This window comes from Protomyctophum parallelum, assembly GCF_964188405.1.
Source record: "Protomyctophum parallelum genome assembly, chromosome: 20".
NCBI classification, from domain to species: Eukaryota; Metazoa; Chordata; class Actinopteri; order Myctophiformes; family Myctophidae; genus Protomyctophum; species Protomyctophum parallelum.
In genome coordinates, this window is record NC_139718.1 from 38325117 (window position 1) to 38352285 (window position 27169).

At 43.4% G+C, this 27169-nt stretch overlaps 1 protein-coding gene across 1 annotated transcript; it reads left to right on the forward strand.

The window, feature by feature from the left end:
* On the forward strand, positions 1-26556 carry nol10 (nucleolar protein 10; the record flags this gene model as incomplete). Its single annotated transcript, XM_083791717.1, has 21 exons — positions 1-147; positions 279-324; positions 423-521; positions 2410-2487; positions 3660-3697; positions 3873-4009; positions 4925-4990; positions 6149-6209; positions 6658-6743; positions 7580-7658; positions 8297-8446; positions 9004-9070; positions 10660-10712; positions 16565-16691; positions 17804-17883; positions 18050-18148; positions 21812-21904; positions 22688-22864; positions 23147-23457; positions 25579-25681; positions 26305-26556. The coding sequence occupies exons 1-21, from the start codon at positions 82-84 to the stop codon at positions 26554-26556; spliced, it is 2268 nt and encodes a 755-aa protein (XP_083647843.1). The 5' UTR covers positions 1-81.
* Between the last annotated feature and the right edge of the window lie 613 nt (positions 26557-27169).

The following is a 27169-nucleotide window of genomic DNA, read 5'->3' on the forward strand; positions in this document are numbered from 1 at the left end:
TGTAACAACGTGGGCATAAAGCTAGCCGGGTGGTGGTGATTTAGTGTGTTATGTGTGACACACTCCGCAACATCTTTTAAAATGCAGATATCTAGTGTGAATGATGTGAAGATCTACAATTTAAGCTATGGTAAATCTCTCCCAGAGGTAAGAGTCCCGCAGATTTGCCTCAGATATATATCTTATCTTAACGTTAGCCAGATAGCCTCTGGAAAACATCATCACATTCTGAAGCAGTACAGTCTTTGCTTTAACCATGCTGTTATTTGATCACGCAGTGGCTCTCGGATCGGAAGAGGAGACAGTTGCAAAAGAGCGATGACGGTGAGTGACTTTCAGTTAAATTGTCATGTGCCAGCCATCGTGAGATCACTATAGATCATTTCATTTTATGTTTGTTCTTTTTTTTTATTTTACTTCAGACATCCAGCGCAGGATCGAGCTCCTCCAAAACTTTGAGATGCCCACTGTGTGCACTTCTATCAAAGTGTCCAGGGATGGACAGTACATCCTCTGTGCAGGTGAGGTAGTGGTACCATTATACAACATAGGACCTATGTTGAACCGGTCAGGGTCTGACAAAACCAGCTCAGTGGCTTTGAGGGTAGAGAAGAGTGTCAGCTCTGAGATTGGGAGATCTGGGTTCAATTCTGTGTTGGCTAATCAAAAATAACAGATCTACAAGCTCACAGTGTGAGCTGAGCTGTGAGCTTGTACATCTGCTATTTCAATTTGACATTTCTTTTGAAAAAATAAAAAAAAAATAATAATAATATATATATATATATATATATATATAGCTCCATCTTAATGAATTAGAATATTGTGTAAAAGTGATTTCCCCCCCCCCCCCTAATATAATTCCAAAATTGAAACTTTCATATATTCTCAATTAATTGTACATAAAGTTAAGTATTTCTAACTTTATTTGTTTTAATCTTGATGATTATGGCGTACAGCTCATGAAAATCCCAATCTCAACAAATTAGAATATTTTATGAGACCACTAAAAATATATATTTTTTAAACGAGAAATGTCGACCATCTGAAAAGTATATTAATGTATGCAGTCTGGGCTACTTTTGAACAAATTATTTAATCAATGGGGCGTGGCATGGAGGTGATCAGCCTTGGTCACTGTCGAGGTGTTATGGAAGCCCAGGTTTGCTTTGATAACGGCTGTAAATGCATTTGTATTGTCTCACACCTTCCTCTTGACAATACATACAATGCACCGAATGCCGTGCTATGAGCTTGCAGATCTGCTATTTTTTTTAAATCGTGAAAATGTGGTGCAAATCTTTGAATATATATTCTTTCAGAGCGAACGTTTTTAACTCAAATCGTTGCTCCTGGGGAGATCCCTGGAACAACATATTTTCAGATGGGGGTTGGCGGCCAAATGCAGATAATCTTGGGGGTCGTTGACATGAAAATGTTTGAGAATGACTGAAAACATTATTTGTAGAATCATCATCGGGTCTAAATGGGTTAATTCCATTTTTCAGCTTTAATTTGACTGAGGGTATACACACTTGGAGTTAGAAATTTAATTAATCAATGCTGGATGTGTTTATTTATTCTACCAGGCTTGCATTAACCTTTAACGTTTCACCACATCAATATGAACTCCAGCATCCGTGCTGCATGGAAAGCTTTAGCTGGAAATGGGAAACGGAAAATAAGACCCTAGCATAGAGTGCTGAGGGTCTCCGCCTCTCCCGTCAGCCACATAGGGTTTAGGTGGTTAAAAGGTGGGACATGACGACCCACCCTTTTATGCAATGCAATTTGATAGCATAGGTTCAGGGTAGAAGACAGACAAGCAACTGAAAATGGGACTAGCATTCAAGATTGTAAATACAGCTCTGCCATCCATGCGCTTAGTCCCGACTCCCTAGTTACTTGACTGATTACCTCAAAAAGGTGAGCAATTCACACAGACATAACACTAGAGGGAGTGTGAATAATGATCTGGTGCCACCCATTTTTAGAACAAATATTGGTAAATCCACCTTCCACAGCACTGCCACTCGTGTGGAATACTTTCCTTTAAAAAAGTTCTGAAAATTAATCGGTTACTGTCATCAGGGCAAAGGGAGAGAATGTGATTGCCCCACCTCTTTACCCCCCCTTTGTTTTCACAATTTATTTCTATTCCAGCATGTACCCAGATTTAATTATTTTGGAGATATATCATTGCTGATGTCATCCTTGTGTTTTGAATGAATGTATAGGACCCGAATAGAAACAAGACTGCAAGGTCTTTCTTCGGTGCTACCTTTTTGGACCATTTGTGCTTGACTGTACCCCCTATACTGTTTGCATTTTATTGTCTAATACAATTATCAATCAAAAACTGCCTCACTGGCTCATCTACATCTTTCTTTTTACTTTCATCAATTCCAGGCACATACAAACCAAGGGTTCGCTGCTACGACGCCTACCAGCTGTCTCAAAAGTTTGAGCGCTGCCTGGATGCTGATGGTAGGTTATAGAGAGCAACCCAGCAGCTTGACAACTTGGGGCTGTCACGATTACAATATCGTTGCTGTCGGGAGGAAACCACCTAACTCCATTTTTGTTTTTGCATAAATCAGTGCTATTGAACACCCTTTACGTCTGTGTGTTGGTTAAAGATGGAGTGCCACGAATTTTTGTCCACCCTAAAACATGATCATCAGGTATTATTATAATAAAAGAAGGAAGAACTTTTTCCAAAAAGTGTACAGTATTTGTTAAAATCATGCTTTTATGTGGACACACCCACCAGTTCATAAAGTATGCCTGGTTTGCCTGGTGGGTGGTGATGGGTGGTGATCCACCTGAACTGAAGCCGCACCCACAGCTGTAGTTTTATGATAAAGAGGGAGGGGTTAGGGGAGGGTCTGATAATGTGATGTCACTACATTACTGTTTATTTCATTGGCCCGTTTGACTGTCAAGGGTTCAGCCTCCAGGAAGAAACCCAAAATACAAAGTTAATACACCATTGCACATAAAAACGACTCCAGGGTGTCTAATGAAGTACTGTCACCTCATAGACACATGAAAAACTGGAAAAATAAAAAAATTGTGGCACTCAAATATTGAACCAATGAAAAGTAGTAAAAAGCACTTTGGAAAAAACTCTTAACTCCATTGGATTGGACCCATCTCATCCAATTAATTGACAATATATAAAGTCAAAACACCAACTTTGATGAGGCGGTATTGCTTTGTTTTAAAAATATGTTTTCTTTATTTCCTGCAAAATTAACATTTTGGAGTTAGGTGGTTTCTTCCTGACAGCAGAGACATTTAGGTTGTCTTTGTGTGTTTGGCAACATTGAAACATGTGAATATATAATGTATTGCTGTTTGGCTTTTAGGATTTGTATTCCACAGGGCAGATACGACAAATTGCTGACATTTAATAATTTTCCATTTCAACATTTATTAAAATGCGGAAATGGCCGATCTACAAGCTTACAACCACAGCCCAGGGAATGCTTAGCAAAACTCGACCTATGTAGTATTTCAGATTGTTCTTATTCTATGAAAATTTTCAACAAAATAATGCGATTTGACTAAGATGTAATAATTGTGACAGACCTACTACACACCTTCAGCTAATCACGAACACTTTTACAATACATAATGTTTTTGCTTCTTTGCAGTTGTGGCCTTTGACATACTGTCTGATGACTACTCCAAGGTTAGTCAACAGGGCCCTGCTTGATGTCAGCATTTAGAATGAACTTGCTCCTTGTGCGTGATACGTTTTTGTTTATTATATTTTCCAGATTTATAACAAAGCCACTACAATAATATCTGAAATGTCAACTTCTATTTGATTGTGTTTGAGTGGTGATGTTTTTTTTTGTCTATAGCTGGTGTTCCTCCATTGTGACCGGACTGTAGAGTTCCACTCCCAGCACGGAAAATATTACAAGACCCGTATTCCCAAGGCTGGACGGGACTTTTCCTATCACTATGCATCCTGTGACCTCTACTTTGTAGGCAGCAGGTGAGCATGTGTTTACTGCAATCATTTGAGATAAGATTAATGCATTAGCCTTTGGGAGAGTAGCATGGTTACACACCAAAATCCTAAGTGTTCATTAAATTCCTGAGAGTGTACAAAATGGACGGGTAAGTGTTGTCACAGTTTTCTGTGGCGATTGTACAGGACGGGTCCATTTGATTCCATTTGTACACTCATGAGAGTTGAATGACAAATGCAGGATTTGACAGTGTACCTCACACAGCAAGAAGGTCCTGGATTCAAAGCGGCCTAGGGCTTTTCTATGTAGAGTTTGTATCATTTTCTCCCCATGAGCACGTTAAGGACATAACTCTTGCTAGTGCCCTTGTGCAAGGCACTGGTCTTCTTGGCTGGTCCCCAGTAGAGCCTTACTGATGAATTGGCTTGGCCGATATATCGGTCATTATTTCACTGTTTTGAAGACATCGGTATCAACAATATTATGCAGCCGATGTGTCCCGAATGTATTTCACTCTTTTGAAAGCATTTTTTCAAGGCGTGACAAATGACAATAACGTCTTTCTGGTCTGATTCTGACCTAAAAATCTGTCATCGGTCAATCTCTAGCCACCAGTACACTGAGTACAGGTGCTGCTCTCTGGCTGAGCACTGCTCCTAATAGTTGGGAGGGTTCAATTCTGAAGCTGCATTCAGACCTGAATATATATATATATATATATATATATATACTTTCATTGAATATGTATGTAATTTCACCACTCTAACCATCCAAATCGAAGTGCACCTTTTAGAGCACATTTATTCATGATGAATTGACGATGATGATTAATGTATTAATGATCAGCTCACAACATTTGCACATTTGTTCTGTGGAGCTTAGAGCGCTGCATGTGTGTTGCATTCATATAACACAAACGCCTCCCATGTCATCCTCAGCTCTGAGATCTACAGACTGAACCTGGAGCAAGGGCGCTTCCTTAACTCCCTCAAGACAGATGCTGCGTAAGTCATGCATTATGTGGTTTTTTTCCTCCATGGTGAAGACCTAAGGTGGTGCCATGATTTTGGTGCTTTATTTTCATTTTTAATTTGTCTAAAAGCAAACGTTTCGGTCCTCAGACCTTCGTCAGTGCCGTGCTACATAGCACTGACGAAACGTTTGCTTTTTAATTGCACCATGAGCACAGAGCATGATAAAATAAAAGAGAAAATATTTTTCTAAGTCTCAGTCTAAGGAGTTTTACTTCTTTTTCTATAGACCGATTCACAGAGGGTTTCCTGGGTGCGGCCATTACTGAGGTGTACCATTGAGTGCAGCAGCACTGATTAGCTACACCTGGCCTACGGAGCACCTGCTCCATGGATTACACCTCAGTAATGGCCACGCCCAGGGCACCCCTCTGTGAATCGGTCTATACGGTGAGCGAGTCTTTTCCTGTCAAAGTTTCCCTTATGTTTTTGAGACCACCGCTACCGTAGTCAAGTTTGAAGACAAAAAGGACAAAGAAAGGCGCAACAGTTTTCTCAGTGCTTCTAAAAGGACTCAACGACGTGTGAGAATGTCTTGCCTCAAGTTGGCTGGATATTTTAGTTTCCCCATTGTATCCTGCACTCTTTTATCAGGACTGTGTACCTCCCTTCAGGTGCAAAGTAGAAAGAAATATGGAAGGCGTGTATGTAAATCTTCATCTCCACAAAGATGAATATATAATGTGGTTGTTATGCTTGCCACCCGTGCCAATGGAAAATGTACTTGAAGGACATTTCTGAGAGTGCCGGTAATCCCTCTGACTGAACTGTAGAACATTTATAAACGGTAGGCTACATCCTCTAATACCCTGTTTTCACAAAGTGTAGTGGAAATCTGGAAAGTACTTTAAGAAAAATGATGCCCTTGGTGAAATTATAAATTTCATGCTAAAAGTTTGACACGAATAGTGTGGTATAAATGATTAAAACAGAACTATTTTGTTGGTTCCATAGCCAAACAATCACATACTAAAACTGAACTGAACTGAAAAGCTTTATGGTCTACTGTTTGATCAACACGAACTCTGTTAATTTATTACAGTCAATGGTGGCTGGGAATAATGACCTGGTTAGCTAGTTTGAAATGATTACTAAAGTTAATGTGTTTCCCTTCTTTCTCTTGTCTGCCAGAGAGCACAATTGCTGTGACATCAACCCTGTGCATCACCTGTTTGCTACAGGTACTATAGAGGTGAGAACTAGAACCAGCTTTTAACCCACTAAAACCTTGAAAGCTTCTTGTGTCGTCTTAGATTTTAGCATTGGCTATTCAAAAATAGCAGATCTACAAGCTCACAGCATATGGCACAAGCTTGTACATCTGCCTTTTTTAACACAAATCTTTCCTTCTGGGGGTCCCTGGCACAAAACATATTTGCGCTGCCAAATTTACGAATTTCGGGGTCCTTGGCACGAATGTTTAATTACGACTGCTCTAGAAAGCATTTTGTAGAATCGCCCTCGGGTCTCAATGGGTTAAAAGAACACCAGCAACAGACAGACACGGTGATAATAATACTTTTCCGTCAGCAGTGTCCGTTTCCGTGCCAGGCCCCTATGGCACCCCCACACGTCTGTGTGCCCGCACGTGCTGTGTACATGCCTGATCTTTCCCCCTCTGTGTTCTGTCTGCTGCTCAGGGAAGGGTAGAATGCTGGGACCCTCGCGTCCGGAATCGAGTGGGCATGCTGGACTGTGCCCTGAACAGCGTGACGGAGGGAACAGAGTAAGTGCCAGCCCAGTCACACAGATGTAATGCGATACCAATTTGTTTTATGGATCCACAGACACGGAGGCAGTCTTCCCCCCCCTCCTATATTTGTATTGTCCTTACTAAACAATAGAAATGCTTTGTTTAACGGCTCTTCACAGAAAACCTACTAGACTTGCTTGTTTGTGTTTTTATAAATTAGTATAGAGCCCTAAGGTACTCCAGTCAACCATATGGAGTTTAAATGGTTTACATACAATGAACTTTCACCCATACCCGAGGTCGGGGTTGGCGAAAGAGCCTTTCTGTGTGGAGTTTGCATGTTCTCCCCGTGTCCCCTAGGGTAGGTACCCTCACAAAAAAAACATGCAGTAATCCTGGTCTCTAAACTACCTCCCCCTGGCCAGCCGTGGCACTTGTATGAGGGAAAGGAACTGGTCGGAATAATGTTTTCCTCCAATGCGCTACGTCCGGACAGGGAAACTCCCCCCTGTCAGGTGAAACGAAGCAGCTTGAACTCCTCATGCTCACTCCGCTGCCATCCCCAGGTGGGCAGAGGAAGTGTAGTGCCCAGGATTACATTAGATAATTGACACTGGGTGAAAAAAAAAAACATTTAAGTAAAAAAAAACAATAATCTTTCAAATGAATCATAAGAATGATCAGTATTCCCAGAAATATGATTCTGATACCTAAACAGTGTGACACATTGTGTCATGTACCTGACTGCATGTATTTAAGATGGCATGTGATGAAGATGCTGTCACATTTTCCTTATTTCTTCCCATTCTCATTTTGATAAGAGCTGCCGTTAGTGGATCGGTTGTTTCTGATTGTTTGTACGTCCATAGGGTTCAAGGTCTGCCGTCGGTCACCGCTCTCAAGTTTAACAACTCGCTCCTCATGGCAGTGGGCACCAACACGGGACAGGTAAGCCAAGGAGCTTTCACCTTCGCCATCTTCATTGCATGGATGAAGGTTCTCAGGTGCCACGGCCGATGTCAGTCAATTGGATTCCATAGAAGCTAGCGTGTCTTCTCGTCATACATATTTCTCGTTTATTTAGCTTGAATCCATATAATTCTCGTTAACTGGGTAACGTAACCCTGAATTCGATCTGTGAACCTGAGGATTTGTGAACTATTGCGATGAAAGGTTAGACAATGGAATACAACCACCCTAAAGACTAATATCTGTACCAAGTATACCACAAGAACTACTGCACATGTAAACAGATGCTACATTTAAACGCATCTTAAATCTGAGGCTTTTTTATACTATTTAAATAGTCATATTTAAATGCTGCCATTTGTCCTAAAGTGACTGCAAAATATTGCCATTTGTTTCAGAAAAGCGTTATACCGTGTACATAACGACGCAATGTGACATAGCTCAGTTTACACAATGCTGTACCCCCTTCAACTGTATATACCTTTCCCCATTTTCAACAGTTTTTCATATATTTTGACACTTGCTTTGGCAATGTAAAGTTGTAAACCTATGCCAACAAAGCTCCGTTTGACTTGAATTCCTCTGGAGTTAATGTTGTCTGTCATGCCGGCCCGCAGATTCTGCTCTACGACCTGCGCTCCAACCGGCCTGTACTGGTCAAAGACCACTACTACAACCTCCCAATCAAGTCCATCAACTTCAACGAGCAGATGGACCTCGTCCTCTCCGCCGACGCCAAGATCCTCAAGATGTGGCACAAAGACACTGTAAGACTCTGGAATCAAATCAAGATGATTTTATTTATTATGTGTCAGCAGTCTATAGCACTGGCTCCCAAAGTGGGGTCCTTGAGGATGTTCTAAATGATAGTTTGGAACCAAATGGACCCTTATGGGTCTGTAACTCAGGGGTCTCAGAGATAGAAATGCCGTTAAATGGCAAAATGCCATTTAATGTAATCGGGGCATTTTAGTCTGTCAAAATGCCCCCAGTTTGACAGACTAATGCATGTCAAACTGGGGGGGGTGCTTGAAATGAAAATGGTTGAGAAATCTTCTCTTATGGGGGTCCCTGGCATTATCTCTTCAAATAGGGGTCTGTGGGCTCATTAGTGTCAATTTGGGGGTCCTTGACATGAAACAGTTTGGGAACCACTTGTCTAGTACCGGTACTCATACAAGCAGCAAAATGTTGTCTGGACTTGTTCTGCTAAAGATTGTGCAACATCCTAGACATAAGTCACCATAATGTCCTGTATGTAAATGTTTCTACCTGAGGTTGATGCATTTTACACGTCAATGATACTTTATTTCTATTATTTCAGGGCAAAGCGTTCTCCTCCATTGAGCCTCAGAGTAATATCAATGACGTGTGCGTATACCCCAACTCAGGTGAGTTCAAACACCACAAACCATCTGCTTGCTTGTGCCTGGGTAGTGTTCAAATACGCACCTCTACCTCTGGGTGGCGCCAACTTAACAGCAGACTTCAGCTTCCTTTCATGGTGTTTCTTGGGTTCTTTGGTTCACTTGGTTCATGTACAGTAGCTTGTTTTAAATACTGAAGTGGCTGTTTACACAAACCGTCACATGCTTCCAAAGTAATGTGGCTAATCTAGCTTTGTGTGTGTTTTCTAAACTTTTATAGCCATTTGATTTAGTAGAGTTTTTAGACATTTGTGTTGTTGGCCTAATAATGGACATCTTTTTTTGTGGGAAGAAAAGGGTGTAACTAAAGATTTAAGAGAACAACATCTGAAATGTTCTTTAAATAAATATCTGTCCTCAAACAACGTATAACTTTTGTTGCTGTTCATTGGTTTATTCACGTGCTTGAAGCTGTGAAGGTTCTTTGCGATAATTCTTTTATTACCTTTTGAAATTATTACATGGAACATGGAATTGGATCCTATGTAGAAGTTTACGTGTCATACTTGAGTATTATGTAATCAGGGCAGGAAAGTTACTCTTTTGTTCAGGTTGCTGGTAGATTACTTCCATTCAAGTTGCAGGTAAATTACCTTTGTTCATTTCTTTTCCAGACATGTAGCTGTTATAGATACTTTGGTATCTTACATGGACCATAACGGCAATGGCTATAAATCGTGTATACAGCTCAGGCATATTTCTTGCAGTGGAATGGTGGTATGGCATGCTGCCCTGCATAATGTTGGGGCGGTGCTGACATGTGGCCCAATGCCTAATGAGGCGTCTACGTATTTATGTCTATGGTTGGAACCCCATTGTTGTTCTGCCCACCTTTTGTGACTTATCCTGTCCTGTGTGTGTGTGTGTTATTGATTCGTGCAAGAGGTGGTGAACACTGAACAGGGTCAAAACAACAAAATGTGTCATTTTGGTATGCAGAATCACGACGCGAGCCCTGGTAATTCCCGTTCTCTTTATTGGTTCACCTGCTGCAATTTTCATCCTTATTTTGTTTGGGCGATTAGCTGGTCCATTTGGTTCCATACTGTATGCACAATTTTTGATTGATGTTTGAGTACCACTGCTTGTTTTTTTTTTCTTTGCATAAATATAGAACAATTTAGAAAACTCTAAAGGTTTCACAAACTCACAAAGGGCTAGCGTGTGCGTGTGCGTGTGTGTGTGTGTGTGTGCGTGTGCGTGTGCGTGTGTGTGTGTGTGTGTGTGTGTGTGTGTGTGTGTGTGTGTGCGTGTGCGTGTGCGTGTGTGTGTGCGAGTGTGTGAGAGTGTGAGAGACAGACGCACACCAAAATAGGACATCCACATAATGGCCTGCTTCCTGTGAGAGCGGCTGGCTGTGTCGACCGTCTTATCAGACACTACAAAACATCAGCCGACTTTTCAACAGGTGGCTCGTGTCATATTTCCCGCTTCGCCTATACTAACTTTATGCGACTGGAAATGGAACAGATGGAACGGAACTACGGTCCATTTTAGACTAGACCGTATTAATATCCTTCCTGACTTTGTTTTGCTTCCTGTCTCATTCACAGGTATGCTTTTCACTGCAATGGAAGACCCCAAAATGAACACGTTCTACATCCCGGTGAGTTCTGATTCTAAAGAGAGAAAATGCCCTAGCCCATGGGTTCCCAAAGTGGGGCCCGGGGACCCCCAGGGGTCCTTGAGGGAGCAAATGGGGGTCCGTAGCCGAATGCATGTCAAACTGGGCGTCCTTGAAATGAAACGGGTTGAAAATCACTGCTAGAGCCATAAAAATCTTATCTTATTGGGCTCCCTGGCATATCTCTTCAAATGGGGGTCCGTGGACTAATTAGTGTCAATTTGGGGGTCCTTGACATGAAAAACTTCAATGTGTAGCGTTGTATAAAATTGGGCTGAAGTGGTACTGGTTAATGTAGGCTACAACAATAACCCCTGAGCCCCTGCTTGCTTCCCCCATTCAGGAGAGCTAGAAAATCTAAAGTGTCTCAAAAGTCAAAACCAAACGGCACTGATGGGAAATGTTCATGGATATCATACTGATTCATTCCAGACAGGGACATACAAATAAAATCAGTGACTTTTCATGATTAGTATCAAAAAGCTACTGATGTGAAATGCAGTATGTTTACAGAGGACCGTGGACCATGTCTGAAACACAGTATTAAGTTCAAATTCACAGACAGACTATATTATGTGTTGCCGGACCACGCTGCTGGACAAAGTGTTATATTATGCTTTTTTTGGTGTATATCCTGGGTTTTAAATTTGATCGTGTTTACTCCAAAATCAAATCGGTACACTTTCATAATGAACGTCAACGCACAAATGTACAGCCATTAAACGGAGGGTTTTTAGGGCCTGTTTAGTGTAAAGTGTGTAAGTGGTTATTATTATTTCTGTTACGTTTCATGTATTAATCATCAAAGTAATCGATGGAAATGATTGGTAGTTTGATTATTTCACGTGACACTGGCATCTGTCACACGTGGCACAAACGATGTGTTCGATCTTAGCGCAACATTGTGTTCGGGGACCCTGTCGTCTTCAGGGATCTGCCCTTGTCTCACATGTTCCTTGGAGACAGACCTGTGTACACAGTCAGCTAGACGTTGTTTGGGGTAAACGCCTTCGTTTCAGATATGAAAGGCACGCTAAGGCTGGATTTAGAATGTCCTCGTCTGGCTTAGGGAGTCGTCAAAGTTTTTTTCCTTTCATTTCTGAGGAGTTAACAATAATCCTGGCATTCACTGGATACTAGCGCGGTGCTGATTGCAAAACTACCATGTCGCCTGCGTTCAGACCCAAATTTCCATGTAATTTTCCTAAACCTATACCCTTTGGGTGGCTCTAGGTCTGAGTTAAAACTTGTCTTGACTTAACTATTATCTTTAATGTGTCCTTCCAGCACGCACCATCAAGGCACTAGGCACATCTTACACTTCATACGTTTTTACATTGGGTTCTATTGGACTTTGGCCTCAGACTGAGAGAGATGGAGAACCATGTACTGTAGATGGATGACTGGTACAATCCAGATTTATACTGTGATGGAACAGAAATTAACAGATATACAAGCTCATAAAGCATGGAATGTAATGGACACGTTGTGAGCTTGGTACAGTATATCAGTAATTTTTGTCGACCCTGGAAGCCTTGAGGCCTATTCATACTCCAGTTTAGGTGGTAAGGTGACCACCCAAAACTACAACATGACGTCACGCCGCGATGGTAACCAACTCACGCTCACCCAAACACATCTCTGTTATTACTAACCGCCGTTTCGGTGGTCACCTTATCCCCTAAAACTGGAGTATGAACGCCTTAAAATCGTTGTAACTCCGTTTAATGCAATCATAGGATGCAATTAGCTCTGGTCCATCCATAGCCTTCTACTGCTTCGGTATAAGGCTACGGGACTTTCAGTTTTAAATCTCAAATCGAAATCAGACCAGCCTCTCCTCGTAAATAAGCGTAAATAAAAATAGCGTAAATAAAAAAAGTTTTTGCTACTCACCAAAAAATAGGCGGGTTGTGTCATTAGAAAGCCTACTTTCCTTAGTGGATGCACTCTGAGCCCCCCACCACACGTATAAACGCTACTTTTTGGCCAGAAAGGGTTTTATTTTCACCAGAGGAAAAATAATCTCTATGAGGCAGTTCTCTGGGCAATATCGGTAGAGGGCGCATTGGAGTAACTAAAAGTATTTTTTTCCCGGTGGAAGCAAAATTCCCTTTTGGCCAAAAAGTAGTTCTAATGACACAACCCGCCTTTGTTTTGGTGAGTAGCAAAAACGTTCTTTTTATTTACCCTAAAGAGGAGAGGCTGGTCTGATTTCGATTTGAGATTCAAAACCGAAAGTCCCATAGCCTTATACTGAAGCAGTAGAAGGCTATGGATGGACCAGAGCTAGGATGCAATGGGCTGTCAAATTTGAAAATCACCCATAAGTAGTGTTATCCTACTATAAATGCACCATGTCTTTGCATGCGTGAGTGTGTGTACTGTGTATGGTTTTAATGCACGTAACTCGAGAATCGTTTGCCCCACCGACACACACATTCCACACCCCCACAGGGGGCAACCCCACACCTGACAATTGATTAGCCTACCTAACCAGTCACCTTTTCACCGTCATTCAATTTGCCCTCTTCAGACACAGGCAGATACAGAGATCTCCATCTCCATGTGGGACACAGACAGTTAAAACGGGTGCTATGACAAGTTGACTGGTTATTATTAGGTTCCCAAGTTGCATCGTTCTCAAGTAGGCCAGTAGCCGTATAGCCGACGGGCACGTACAGGTCTAGTTACCTGTAATGTAAACAAACTAACAGTTGAACTACATTAACGCAGTAGCTTGCTGATTGTTCAGCTTATATTTTCATTTGCAATTTGGTTTGTAGTTAAATTCTGACATACATCCTGTACATTTTGGGCCATGAAAGGGATGATTTTCTTTTCTTCCATATTTGTAACACACTTAAACCTCTAGTCTTAGTGAAACTTACTTGAGTTACAACTCTACTTGGACCGCATATTTGTCGTCTACAGCTACACAAAATCTCCAAATACAACAAGTCACAATGTGCCGCGATGTAAGTTTGTAGAACGGCTTTATTTGGTGAATGTCCCCCACCCAGAATATGGATGCTGGGGTTCAAGTCGTTAACCATTGCCTTTGACCAGCCCCACCAATGTTTTTGGAGCGGTGCCTAACCGCTCCAAAACTGGCCGCATGTCTATATGTATGTATGTCTCTCTATATGTACGTATGTATGCGTCTATGTATGTCGGTTTGAGTACGGACAGCTGCAAATAAATTTGCAATACTGCTGGGTGACCCAAAATGGCACTGTTGAGCAGCCTAAAGGTCTACAGTACAGCTGTTGAGTACAGATTACAGTACACACACACACAGCCTGCACCACTCAGTTATTATTTTTGTTTACATCCACTGTGAAGGCATGCTCAGACATGGCCTTTTTACTGTGAAGTAGGGGTGCAATAGTTAATCGCAAAAACCCCATTTTAAAAATGGCAGATCCAAAGTTTGAAACAAGTGAGCTTGTACATTGGCTATTTTTGTGCGACACTGTATAACAAAGTATTAAAAAGGGCTTAATAATATTCATTGATTATGTTTCTTTATTTGATATGGATATGACAATTACATTGCTTATTGCACAGTTGTACAATTAGTTTACAGTGTGTTTTACACAATTTACACCACCTGTCCACAGGAGACTTTTCTAAAAATACAATACACTTTTACGTTTGTTGAAACTAAAACAAATGTACCAAAAAACTATTATTATTCTATTAGACAGAAGGCTAAGAAAAAATATATAATTGGAGCCCAACTGTGAAGACATGCCCGGGCAATGCATTTACTGTGAAGACATGCCCGGGCAATGCATTTACTCAGAAGACATGCCCGGGCAATGCATTTGTCAGGCAGCCACAGAACACGCTTAAATCACTTAACCTTTGTAGTGCATGTGCTCGCTCACACAGCAACCACATCACCAGGGAATGTCTTGAACCCCAGCCTAGTTCCCTGCATTTGTGCTGCCATGTGACTTTTCTGTATTATGATTTTTCTTCTTCAAAGCAGTTTTGAGTTACGTTTTCAAAGTAGCTTTGTTTAAGCCAAACTAGATGGCTCTATGGCAGCTTTGCTGTATGTACTTACTACTTGAACATCTCTGTGAAATACTTTGTACTGTAGCGTGCCCCTTTCATACACGTTGATGCTTTTATTCACTTTTGTTTCATGACAAATACTAGGTTCTATGCACAGGTCCTTCACAGGTCCTACCAATGATACGAATGAAGGCTCTGTTCCATTCTGGTCTCACTGGAAACACTACAGTGGGTCTCAAAAGTGTGGTCCAGGTACCCTCATGGTTCCTTTAGGCCGAGGGTCCAATTGATGCCTTTCGGGTGTGTAAAGGCCTTCATACTGCAGTTTTAGGTGATAAGGTGACTACCGTAAACTACAACATGCGGTTGTAAGTGACTCACCGCTCACCCAAACACATCTCTCTTTTGTTTTTAGTAACCGGTCACCTTATCACCCAAAACTGGAGTATGAAGAGGCCTTAACTCTTGAGTGTGCAAATGTAACCAAATTGACCTGTAAGGGTCCATTTGGTTCCAACTGTACACTCAAGAGTTATGGGGGTCCTTGAAATTAAAACACTTGAGACTGCTACACTGTCACGTAATAATTGCGTGACATAATAGTATTGTTTGGAAACTTGAGAACCACTGCTATACTGTCACATAATATTTGCGTGACATAATAGTATTGTTTGGAAACTTGAGAACCACTGCTACACTGTCATGTAATATTCGCGTGACATAATAGTATTGTTTGGACGTAATCATGACACAAACTTCAGTTTAACTTGATGGCATGAAATATGTACTCCCGGTGTGTGAGGGCCTTTACAGTGCAAACAAATAACTTTGTCAACACAATTAAAAGGTCAGGTGTGAAAACGACGTTGATTTAAAAGTAGTTGGCTAATAAATGGCAGGGAGCACAGTGCAAGATGGCAGAAATCCACTAAACCGAAGTGCACTTAATGTTTGTGCAACGTCATGTGCAGTATGTCATGTGTCTCATCAATGATTAACTAGGAAATCTATCTCCCCAAAAATGTTGATAATGGGGTTATCGGTAGACGTGTAGTTTTCCAGCAGAAGTCCTCTAATTTCTCAAACTAACATGAGGATTGTGTGCGAGGGGACTAGCATTCCGTGGCTCATTGTTACTGTACCAGCTGTGTTCCGAGGCGATCCATGTGGGTTTTCCATGGGCGGGAACGGCCAACAGAGCTCTCGGTGTCCGAGCCCGTCGATAATAAACGTACAGAGGCGGGGCCTTTTTGGGACTTTTCGAGAAACAGAAAAATCCAGACATTCTAAGAATTCCCCGTCCTTTTTTTTTCTCCTTATATACAATGCCCCCCACTGTTATGCGGGGAGCAGCTCAAGAAGCTGACTTCTGGCCCAGTTTTTAACCTGCCACATCATCAGAAATGAGACCGCCATCCCGATCCTGGATCGGGTGCTCCCTCCCCTGAACGGCTTTGTAAAGGCCGCCCGACGGCCCGTGGGAACTGGCTTTCAAAGAACGGCAAGCCCTTAACCCCCGAAGATAAGGATCAGGACACTGGAGTGAAATGCATCCGTGTTGCTGCTAACAGTTTACATCAACATTATCACGTAACGTTACAGTAGATTATCCATCCCATTGTTGCCGGCTGTATGGATGTCTGGAAATACTGTGTTTCAGTTCCTTCATCTTGGCTGCGGGAAACGCAGTATTTTCTGTAACATGACGGGGGCAGACGGATTACATAATTAGGCTTGAAACCTGAGCCAGCCAGGCCTCACACTGAGTTGTTTGTTTTGTGTGTGTGTGTGTTTCTATGTTTTTTCAGGCCCTAGGCCCCGCTCCTCGATGGTGTTCCTTCCTAGATAACCTGACGGAGGAGTTGGAGGAGAACCCAGAGAGCACCGTCTACGACGACTACAAGTTTGTCACGCGCAGGGACCTGGAAAACCTGGGTGAGGCACCCCGGCAGCACCTAATGCGCCGTCTGTTCACGAATGCCATCCTGTCTCAAAAGAGCGACCCGGTCCCCCCCCCCCCCCCCCCCCGCTGCCGCCGCCAACAAACTGCCTCGTCTTTCCGAGGCATTGCCCCCGCCTGGCGGTCTATCCATCTCTTCTTTTTATTTAAGCAGACAGTGATAACGGATGGAGAGAGGAAAGAGAGACTTGAAACCTGGCTCGCACGGTGGGAGCCAGATTTTTGGCTTTCTCTTCTCCAGGGGGGCCGACCATGACGTGCGTGGTCGGAAGTTTTTTTTCCTTCCTTTTTTTGGGCCGGGAAAGAATGAATGAACAGGGGTCGGTCTGAGCGCTTTTTTTGCCGCCTCTGGGGTTAGCGCAGGCGGCTAGACGGCCTAAGTAGAGACCAGGGGAAGGTTTTGAGAGGTTTAGGTAAGGGGTGTGTGTGTGTGTGTGTGTGTGTGTGTGTGGTGGGGGGGGGGTGGACAGTACAAGGGTTGAATGAACATGGGAATGCAGTCTCAGCAGTAAAGAGATCAAATGACGAGGAGAGAGGCGGTTGGCTGGCGGGGAATAAAAGCGGAGGAGGTTCTCGTCAGGGGAACGGGGGGAGGGAGTCCATTTACAGCAGCTGTGTGTGTGTGTCTGTGTGTCTGTGTGTGCGCGCGCGCTGCGGCCCCTGTTATGTAACGCACGGGTGTGGATAAGAGTCGAGATTCCCTGGGTAACACGAGGGCTCTCCTTCCAGTTACAGCACACACACACACACACTGACATGTTTTAATGGAAGGCCGTGCTCTCATGACCTCTTTTTCTCGCTTCACGCTACTTTTCCTTCCTTACTTGTGACCTTCCATACTTGTGACAGGCATGGCCTGTCACACGTCTCATACATTTTCAACAATAGTGGAAATGGCAGATCTACAAGCTCAAAACGTGTCACACCCTGATGTGTTTTATGTGCCTATAATAACGTTATTACATCATGTAAGAATCACTTGAGCTCAAGTATTGACGAAGAAAATATGATACAGTACAGTGTATATATATTTTTTTATCCTGTCTTTGAATGCTTTCTTTAATTTGGGTTCATGGTTTGTCGTCAGGTTTGACTCACCTGGTGGGTTCGTCTCTGCTGAGAGCCTACATGCATGGCTTCTTCATGGACATGAGATTGTACCACAAGGTGCGACACACTCCCTTTCATCTAGCATTTATTAACTACTACAGTACATCATGCCTTTTCTCAATTAATTAAAAATAGTTCAGTGTTGCAGGCACTACTGCTGCTGGTGACTCATTTGAAAAGAACCTCTGAACATCTTTGACGGCACTGTTTTGTTTGGCTGCAGGTCAAAACCATGGCGAATCCTTTTGAGTACGAGGAATACCGCAAGGATAAGATCCGTCAGAAGATTGAAGAGTCCAGAGCCCACAGGGTTCAGATTAAGGTGAGGGACAATGAAGAGAATGTCCTGTGCCGTTATTATTGGGACTGGGCAAATAACCGAAAATATATCCAAACTCATGTTTAGAACCAATAACCAACTTTAAAACCTGAGGCCAGTTCTACAAAATAATGCCTTCTAAATCAGTAGTTGTTTTTCGTGCCAAGGACCCCCAAATTGATATATATCTGGCCACGGACCCACATCTGAAAAGGTTTTGCACCAGGGACCTCCAGAAGAGAAGATTTAAATCATCTAAATCTAAATCATTACTTGAAACTGAAAAAATAAGTCATACTTTAGGCCTATATCAGCTAATCGACTAAATCGATTAGTCTGATTAACCACTTAAACCTGTATTATCATTTGTTGTATTGTCTGCAATAGTGAGCACAAAAATAGCAAAAAATAGCCAATCTACAAGCTCAAACGCAAAGCGATGCATTGTGAGCTTGAAGATGTATTTGATGGGATTTTCAAAAACCTGAGTTCATTCATTGTAATCGAGGACAAAGTTTGAAATAATCGCCCTCGACGTCATATTGCCCTGCCCTAGCTGTCATATAATCTCAGTCCATTTAAGATAATCAACTCTCAACGTTGAGTGAAAATCAAGTTTTCTTTCATCTAAATTTAAATATACCCCCAAAACTCCAAATTGTACACTACAAATGTACCCAAGCTGGTTTGAATCTCCCTAGGTCATTGGTTCTCAACACCCGCTTCGAATGTTATCAGCCTATAATCAAGAATATGTCCGTGATCAGAAGCTTGGAATAGAGCCAATATGTGATAATCAGACACAACGCAGAAGTGAAACTACTGACACGCTTGCTTTTTGTGACCGTGACCGTGACCATGGCGGAGGGCGCGCGTCGTCTCTGGTGGCCTTGAGCCACGTGAGGCACCGCCGAGCCGAGCGTTGCGACGGCCACTAGAGCTGACTATATTCTGTGCCTACCGATGGGGACAGAATAGTAAATATTAGTCCCCCGGCCCCTACTTTCCATGCCCCCGACATGTCTGCAGCTCCAATGAACACAGCCGAGCACCATCGCTGAAAACAACGTCAGTATGGCCATATTGGCCATATTCCAGCGTCTTGATAACGGTTGATAACGTGTATTTAATGCAGTGATAACATAATATGATTCATATTATGAATCCGTTGTTCTCAACCAGTGGTCCGGGGACCACCAGTGGTCCTTGAGGGTGTTCCAGGTGGTCCCCAGCTCAATGATGGAGACAATGGTAACCAAATGGACCCGTATAGATCTTTAACTATTGAAAAGTGTACAATGTCCATTTGGTTTCATTTCTCACACTCGCACAGTTGAAATGTAAAAAGAACCACCGCTCATCTGCTGAAAAAACTTACGTGAGGTGCTGGAGTCACAACAGAGTTAAATTATTGTTAAACTTAATTTACAAGAAGTCTGCACAATTATAGAATGTAGAATAATTGTTATTTTGATAAAAGTCTGTTATCTCTGCTATGGTACCGACATCAATACAGCATGGAATTGTGGACAAAATCTTATCCAACGATAACAAAGTGTTCTTTAGTTTTTGGTCTGCGTGGCTAAATGGTTTTCCGTGGCTCAAATTCTGAATAAATAATGGACCCTGATATGAAAAGGGTTGAAAGCCACTGCCCTACATGCAAATCTGCTTTGTATCAAATGTTAAGTAATGGACAGTTTGCTCTTTTGGTTGTGACATAACCTCTACTTACTGGCACACACCCACCACTGTGTTCCCCTACTGTTACACTGACGGTGTAGTTGAGAAACAGAAATGTATGCCAGCAAGTAATACAATATCAGAAGATAGCGTGATGCCTTGTTTAGCATTTAGTCAAAAGATGCTGGCTCATAGAGGAGTTCCAGTCTCAAACCGAGATAACCGTTGTTCCTATCTCTAGGGTCCCATGGCATTTTTCAAGAGGGATGGTGGCAGACACACATTGTAATGAATATGTATTGGTTCTTATTGCAATTATAAGCCACTTTTTTTCCATCCATCTATCTTTAACCCATTCTGACCGGGCACCCATTTTGGTGTCAGCATTATGTCATGCTTTAGCTATTTAAAAATATCGCCACCGAGTGGCGCGATACGAGCTTGTAGGTCTGCTATTTATTTTTTATTTTTTTTAAGATATTTTTTTGCGGCTTACGCCTTTTATTGATTTTTTAAGGGACAGATAGTAGGCTGACAGGAAACGGGAGAGAGATGGGGGGATGACATGCGGTAAAGGCCGTGTCGGGTTCGGGAGTCGAACCCGCGGCACACCGCGACTGGATCACCAGTCCGGTGCCCAGACCGTTACGCTACGGCCTGGGCCAGGTCTGCTATTTTTGAGAAATCGAAGAGCGACTGACATTTTTAGAATCTGAACTCAGGTCAGAATGGGTTCATCAGACCCAGTGTTTGTCCGGCGGAAACCTCGTATGAATCTGATCTCAGGTCAGAATGGGTTAACCGCTTATCCGTGGTCGAATCGCGGGGGCAACAGCTCCACCAGAGAGCTCCAGACATTCCTCTCCAGGGCAACTTCCTCCTGGTGGATCCCTAGGCGTTCCAAGGCCAGTGAGTCGATGTAATCCCTCCTACTGCGCCTTGGCCTGCCCCGGGGTCTCCTTCCAGTGGGACGTGCATCGAGGACCTCGGGAGACACTCGAGAGGCATCCTAACCAGATGCCCGAACCACCTAAGCTGGCTCCTTTCCAGGCGAAGAAGCAGCGGCTCTACTCCGAGTCTCTCTCGCGTGACTGAACTTCTCACCCTATCTCTAAGGGAGATGCCAGCCACCCGTCGGAGAAAACTCATTTCGGGCGCCTGTATTCGCGATCTTATTCTTTCGGTCATGACCCACACTTAACCCATTCTGACCAGGCACCCATTTTGGTGTTGGCATCATGTTATGCTTTAGCTATTGAAAAATAGCAGATCTACAAGCTCATATCGCGCCACCGAGTGGCGCGATACGAGCTTGTAGGTCTGCTATTTTTTGAAAAATCAAAGAACGACTGACATTTTTAGAATCTGATCTCAGGTCAGAATGGGTTAATCAGACCAGTGTGTGTCCAGTGGAAACCTTGTGTGAATCTGATCTCAGGTCAGAATGGGTTAATGTGTGAGAGTAGGAACGAAGATTGCTCAGTAGACCGAGAGCTTTGCCTTCGTCCCAACAGTGTGGTACTGCAATACTGCCGCTCCGATTGCCAATTTGTTTGAGTGGGAAAAGTTACAATCTCTGTGACTGACAAACTGTGACTAAATATACTGACCGTTTCGTCAAAGAATACAACTACAACTATAACTAGACTAAAATGTTGGAGTGACTAGTAATGACAAGTTATTTAGTTTGGCTCTGTGTGGGTTTCACGCTCTGAAAATAGCTGATACAAATGTGTTAGGTTGGCTATTTTTGGCACACAAAAAGTATTATGTCCCCATCAAGGCCTGCCAAAATACATTTTGGGTGACTAAATCAACTGTATATAGTATATGTATTATTAGTAGTAGTGAACTGTAGATATAGTTCAGATGACCAATTCATACTAAAACTAAAGATTATGACTGAAACGGAGTCAAAATGTGCCCTTTAAAATGAACCCCCATTGTCCAAACTCACTCTTTTCTCCTGACCGACGCACACAGGCGCTGCCTAAGGTGAACAAGGAACTGGCCCTCAAGCTGATGGAGCAGGGAGACGCCGAAGCTGAGCTGGCCATGAGGAAGAAGAAGGGCAAGGTAGGAACATGTACTGTAGAGCAAGCGTTTTCATGCCAAGGACGCCCAAATCGATATAGTTCAAATCGAACTAATCAATTTTGTGTGTGTGTGTGTGTGTGTGTGTCGCTTGTGGCATCATGTGAGGACGTGTGTTCAAAGAGGCTTCTATTTAGAGAGAGTAGGGACTACCTTTCATAAGATTTTTGTTTTTTAACTGAGGCGGTTGAAAGTCTGCAGTTGTGTGTGTTTGTGTGTAGACTTCAAAATGTACGTCTAACGTAACCACTTATGGCCTGATTTATACTTTCATATACTTACAGTATATAAGGGCGATCTACAAGCTTAACAGCTGTGAGCTTTTATTGCATACATTCTCATTATCATGATCTTATGAACCTACTGTATATACTTGACAGCTTAACTCATTTGGTCTGCAACTATCAATTTTATTTATTTACTTCCATCTCATTGCATTTATTGAATAAGCGAGAAACATGTTTTTTATATATTTTTTTTCGTGTTTTCTATATCAGCAAATCAATTAACCACTTAACCATTATCTTTTACTTTGTCAAAGTTAAAATGGCAGATTTCGCATGTCGGTTGGAAACCTCATATGTCCAAAACTGGTACATTTTCCGGATTAAAATTAAAAAACGGCAAAAGTAGCAGATCGACGAGCGTTTCGAGCCTCGTGGATCTGCTACTTTTGATGCTTTTGTGTGACGCTGTAGTATGTACAGTATGATCATGTATAGGCCAGGGCCCTAATGTACGAAAAACCACACTCTCGCCCCGCAGGCCGTCCCCAGCATCCTGGGCGACGACCGCTTCCACATGATGTTCGAGAACCCCGACTACCAGGTGGACCAGCAGAGCGAGGAGTTCCGCCTGCTCAACCCCATCGTGTCCAAGGTGGGCGACAAGAGACGGAAGAAGCTGCGACTGCTCGCCCAGCAAGCTGACGACGCGCAGAAGGTGAACCAACACACTTTTTTTTCTTTTTATTGTCTTTAATGTGAGGACAATGGGTGAAGTGGTCGATGCATGGAGGAGCACAGCTGTAAGCATGTGTGTGCACTGTGCAGGTCGCACGTCATTCGGAAACATCATAAATATTTGTTTAGTTCAGTTCGATTGACTGAATATTTGAAGTTTTTCAGAAACCTTAGGTTTAGCAGGCGTTTTTAGAATGGAGCTCGGGGTTTAAATGGGATAATATAGTGTGTGTGTGTGTGTGTGTGTGTGTGTGTTGTCCAGGCCGCTGAAGAGTTGGCGGAGCCCGAGGGACGAGCCAGCTCCGAGGAGGAGAGCTCTGACGACGACGACGACAAGGCCTGGGTGGAGGAGGTGCGCGAGCAGCGGCGCCAGCTGCACCAGGAGGACTACGAGCGGCGGCAGCAGCAGAGGAAGGCGGACCGCGACACCGTCCTGCTGGGGAGCCGCGCCCCTCCTGCCAGGGGCGGAGCCTCGGCCGCGGCGGCGGCCAACGAGCCGCGCTTCTACCAGATCAAGGCCGGCGAGGAGTTCCGCAGCTTCGCCGACGTGGCCCACAAGCAGAAGCTGCAGAAGTAAGGGCGAAACTATAGGATGTTGACAATTGATTATTTAAAATAAGAACATTACAATAGTTTAGACCTTTTCAACCAATATGTATTTTAATTATTTTTTACCTTTCAGTCCGGGACAGCATCTGTGTCAATTTAGGCCTCTTTTCCACTATGGGGTGGAACAAGAACCAGAACTAGAACTTTCCAGATCCCAGAACTACCAGGAACCTGTGAAGTTCCAGAACCAAGTTCTGCTTCTGTTTCCATATAACCAGAACACAGAACTTTCAAGAACCTGTTAAGTCTTCATATCTTTTGTCAGGTGTGCGCTGTGAACAACAAGTGTGACTCAGCCTTTTTACACATTACCACATTTAACCAGACAAGGAAGGTAAAATACAAGGAACAAGGAACTGAAAAATTATACTCTGGGAAATCAAAACAATAAAGTTCCTTTAAGGACAGTTCCGTGAGTGCTGGTATTAACAGGTTCTTCCCAGACCGTGCACCCGATAAAAGACATTAAGATGAATTGCAGTCGTGCCTGCTTCCTTGATGCGTGGTGAGACGAGAAAAAAGGACGAGACGAGAAAAAAAATGCGATGAGAAATAAAAGACGAGATGAGAGAAAAAAGACGAGACGAAACGAGACGAGAAAAATAAGACTAGACGAGAAAAAAGATAAGGAGTAAAAAAGACGAGAGGAGCTGTTTTGGGGGGAAATAGTATACCATCTAATGGCAATTTCATTGGAAAAAAATGCTGTCTGTATTACTCTTTTACACTATTACACTATTATACTTATTACACTAATATACTTATTACACGATTACATTTATTACACTTGCACTTATCGGATTGAGGGAACATAGGGCTGAGGGAACATAGGGTCTGTTTTGAAATGGGAGAACATACTAGGGCTGAGGGAACATAGGCATGACCCCGAATTTAATTCTTCCAATGTGTAGTATTGTGTACAGCACATTTCTAGTAGCCTAATGATATGCCTAATGCCTTGCCCTGAAAAAGAAAGAAAATTCTGTTCTGGCAATTTAGAATAGATCATATGGCGCTCTCGCGCGCGAGCACTCACACGCAAACACATACACGCACGCAAACACATACACACACGACACACGCACGCATACACACACGCACACACACCCCTATCTGCAGTTAGCCTAGCTGCTGTAGTGTAGAACAACAACTGCAAGCAAACAACTCGTCGCGACAGCTTTATGGCTCTCTCTCTCTCCCTCACGCACACACAAGCTCTGTCTCTCCCTCTCTCGTGGCCATAGTGTTTCTGTGTGCTTTTCCAGGTTATTTTTCTGTGTGTCCGCTGTCGCTGTGTCGCACTTAGGAGTTTAAAATGTGCGCTGTTGTGTTGTGTGCGCTTCTCCTCGCTCCGGTCTCCTCAGTGCTCAGGGTGCTGTCACCTCAGCTCGACCAATCGAGAGCAGCAGCGCTGCTGGCCCCGCCCATAGGTTCCAGTGTTAGTACTACCTCAAAAGCAGGGCCGAAAAAAGGTTCTGAGAACCTGGTCTGAAACCGTGCCGTACCGCGCTGTGGAAACAAACCCAGAACTAAAAAAATAGGTTCAGGTTCTGGAAAGTTCTGGTTCCACCTTGCTAGTGGAAAAGTGGCCTTAGATGTTGCTACATTAATTATAAATATATATATATATATATATATTTTACAAGCTCCTAAACGAGACTACACAAGACAGAATCAAGCAGAGCTGACAACGGAAGCGCTCAGATGGATGGGCTTAGCTGAGTATACTTCTGAACACAAAGAACTTACCTAGCAAAAAATATACTTCGCCCAGGAGTTCCAGAGTCCACCTTTATCCTCCAATATTGGAGTGATGCTAATTGCACAGAATTATTCAAAATAGAGAAAATGTAGCAAATTACTTTGATTACAAATTGTAATTGACAGAATAAAATTTGAATAAAATAATGCATATTGCCCTTGCCTTTTATACGTTATATGGACATAAAGCAAAGTAAAGAGAGACGTTATCAAGTATCATTAATGTTGTCAATTTTATCAACCGGCCCCTGGCCCCTTGCCAATGCTCTAATGTGGCCCACAGGTTGAGTATCCCTGGTCTAAGGAGTATGTTGTGTTTGTCAGGGCTTCTCTGGAGGAGCGTCTGAGGATGGAGCAGCACTCTGGAACCAGCAACATGGCAGACACTGCTATAGGCAGCAAGCAGGTCACTTTCACCCTCAGAAAGGTGAGTGGCTCCCGTGTGTTTTTGCTTCTTTTGCTTTCAATTTAGATTTTGTCGTCTTGATTTCCAAATTCTTTGGAAAATGTCCACCTCCGTGCTCCATCGCCCCTTTCTCTCCTATCAAACGTTCCGCATTACTCCACTGAATGTCGTCTAGTGAAGCCGATTTGTGAAGCAGGTACACCACCAAAATGGTGGTTCAAAATTAACACTTGCTGTCTCTACACCAATAGTATTTGAAAGATCATTCTATCTCATGTTGAAGGAGTCCATACCACAATCTATCGCAGAGATTTCATCATCAACACACTGTTGGTGGTGTTGATGGTCTGACGACCGAAACCTCCAGTCTCTGTCACTTTGTCACCATGTGACTTTTTGCACTTTTTGTCAGTAAAAGACAACATTTTTGAGCCTCAATGTTCACTTTTCAGTGTGTGAGCCGTGTCATTGTTTATGGACTTTCATGCTGGCCTCTCGCACCTGTATTGCGCCCTAGTAAGCCTTGAGTTTAGACTGCAAACTTCTCTACCGTTTTCTATATGAGGAATACAAAAAGAACTGCTTGAGCAAGATTAAGTCAGTTATTTGTTCTGAATATGGGGTTTCGATATATTCCTCCTCAGTCGGAGCAGCAGCAGAAGCAGCAGCAGGCGGAGCAAGCGCACCACGAGGAGAGGAGAAAGCTGAGGCGCTCGGCCGGACACCTCAGCAGCGACCGGGGAGGTCGCGGGAGAGGTCGCGGAGGCTGGGGGGGAGGTAGAGGAGGAGGGGGGAGAGGAAGAGGAGGAGGAGGAGGGGGAGGAGGAGGAGGGGGAAGAGGGGGAGGAGGAAGAGGAGGAAGAGGAGGAGGTGGCAGAGGGAGGGGTCGCTACTGAGTAGCGCCGGACGACTGTGAAACTGTACTAAACGGTGGATGTCAAACTCTTTAATTTCAACTCCCATAACTCTTGAGAGTGTACGAATGGTGTTCGTTACACATCTGCAAGGGTCAATTTGGACCCGCTCCCCCCCCCCCCCCCCCCCCCCCCCCCCCCCCCTCAAGGAACCCTGAGGGTCCCTGCATGGGCCCCACTTTGAGAGTCACTGAACTAAACCATCCCAGACACCCACTGTCTGTCTTGTCTGTACAAAACCTGGGTAATGAGAAGTGTGAGCCACGTGAGGTTTAAAGCCTCGGCTGCGAAGCCCGTCTTTATGGTTCAGCCGAAGGCGTCTCTCTGCAGTACCGCCAGGTGGTCAAGACGACCTGACGGACCAACCACGTCCTGGGTGGGCTTGGCTGCGTAGTAGTACCGCGACTGCTCTCTCTCTCTCTCTCTCTCTCTCTCTCTCTCTCTCTCTCTCTCTCTCTCTCTCTCTCTCTCTCTGTGTGTAAAGGAAAAAAAGGTTTTGTGTCCCAATGATGCTTGGGTGTGTGTTTGTGAAAGAAAATATATTTTTGTCTAGAAATAATGTGTGCCAAAAACGCATACGTTTCATATTTTTGGG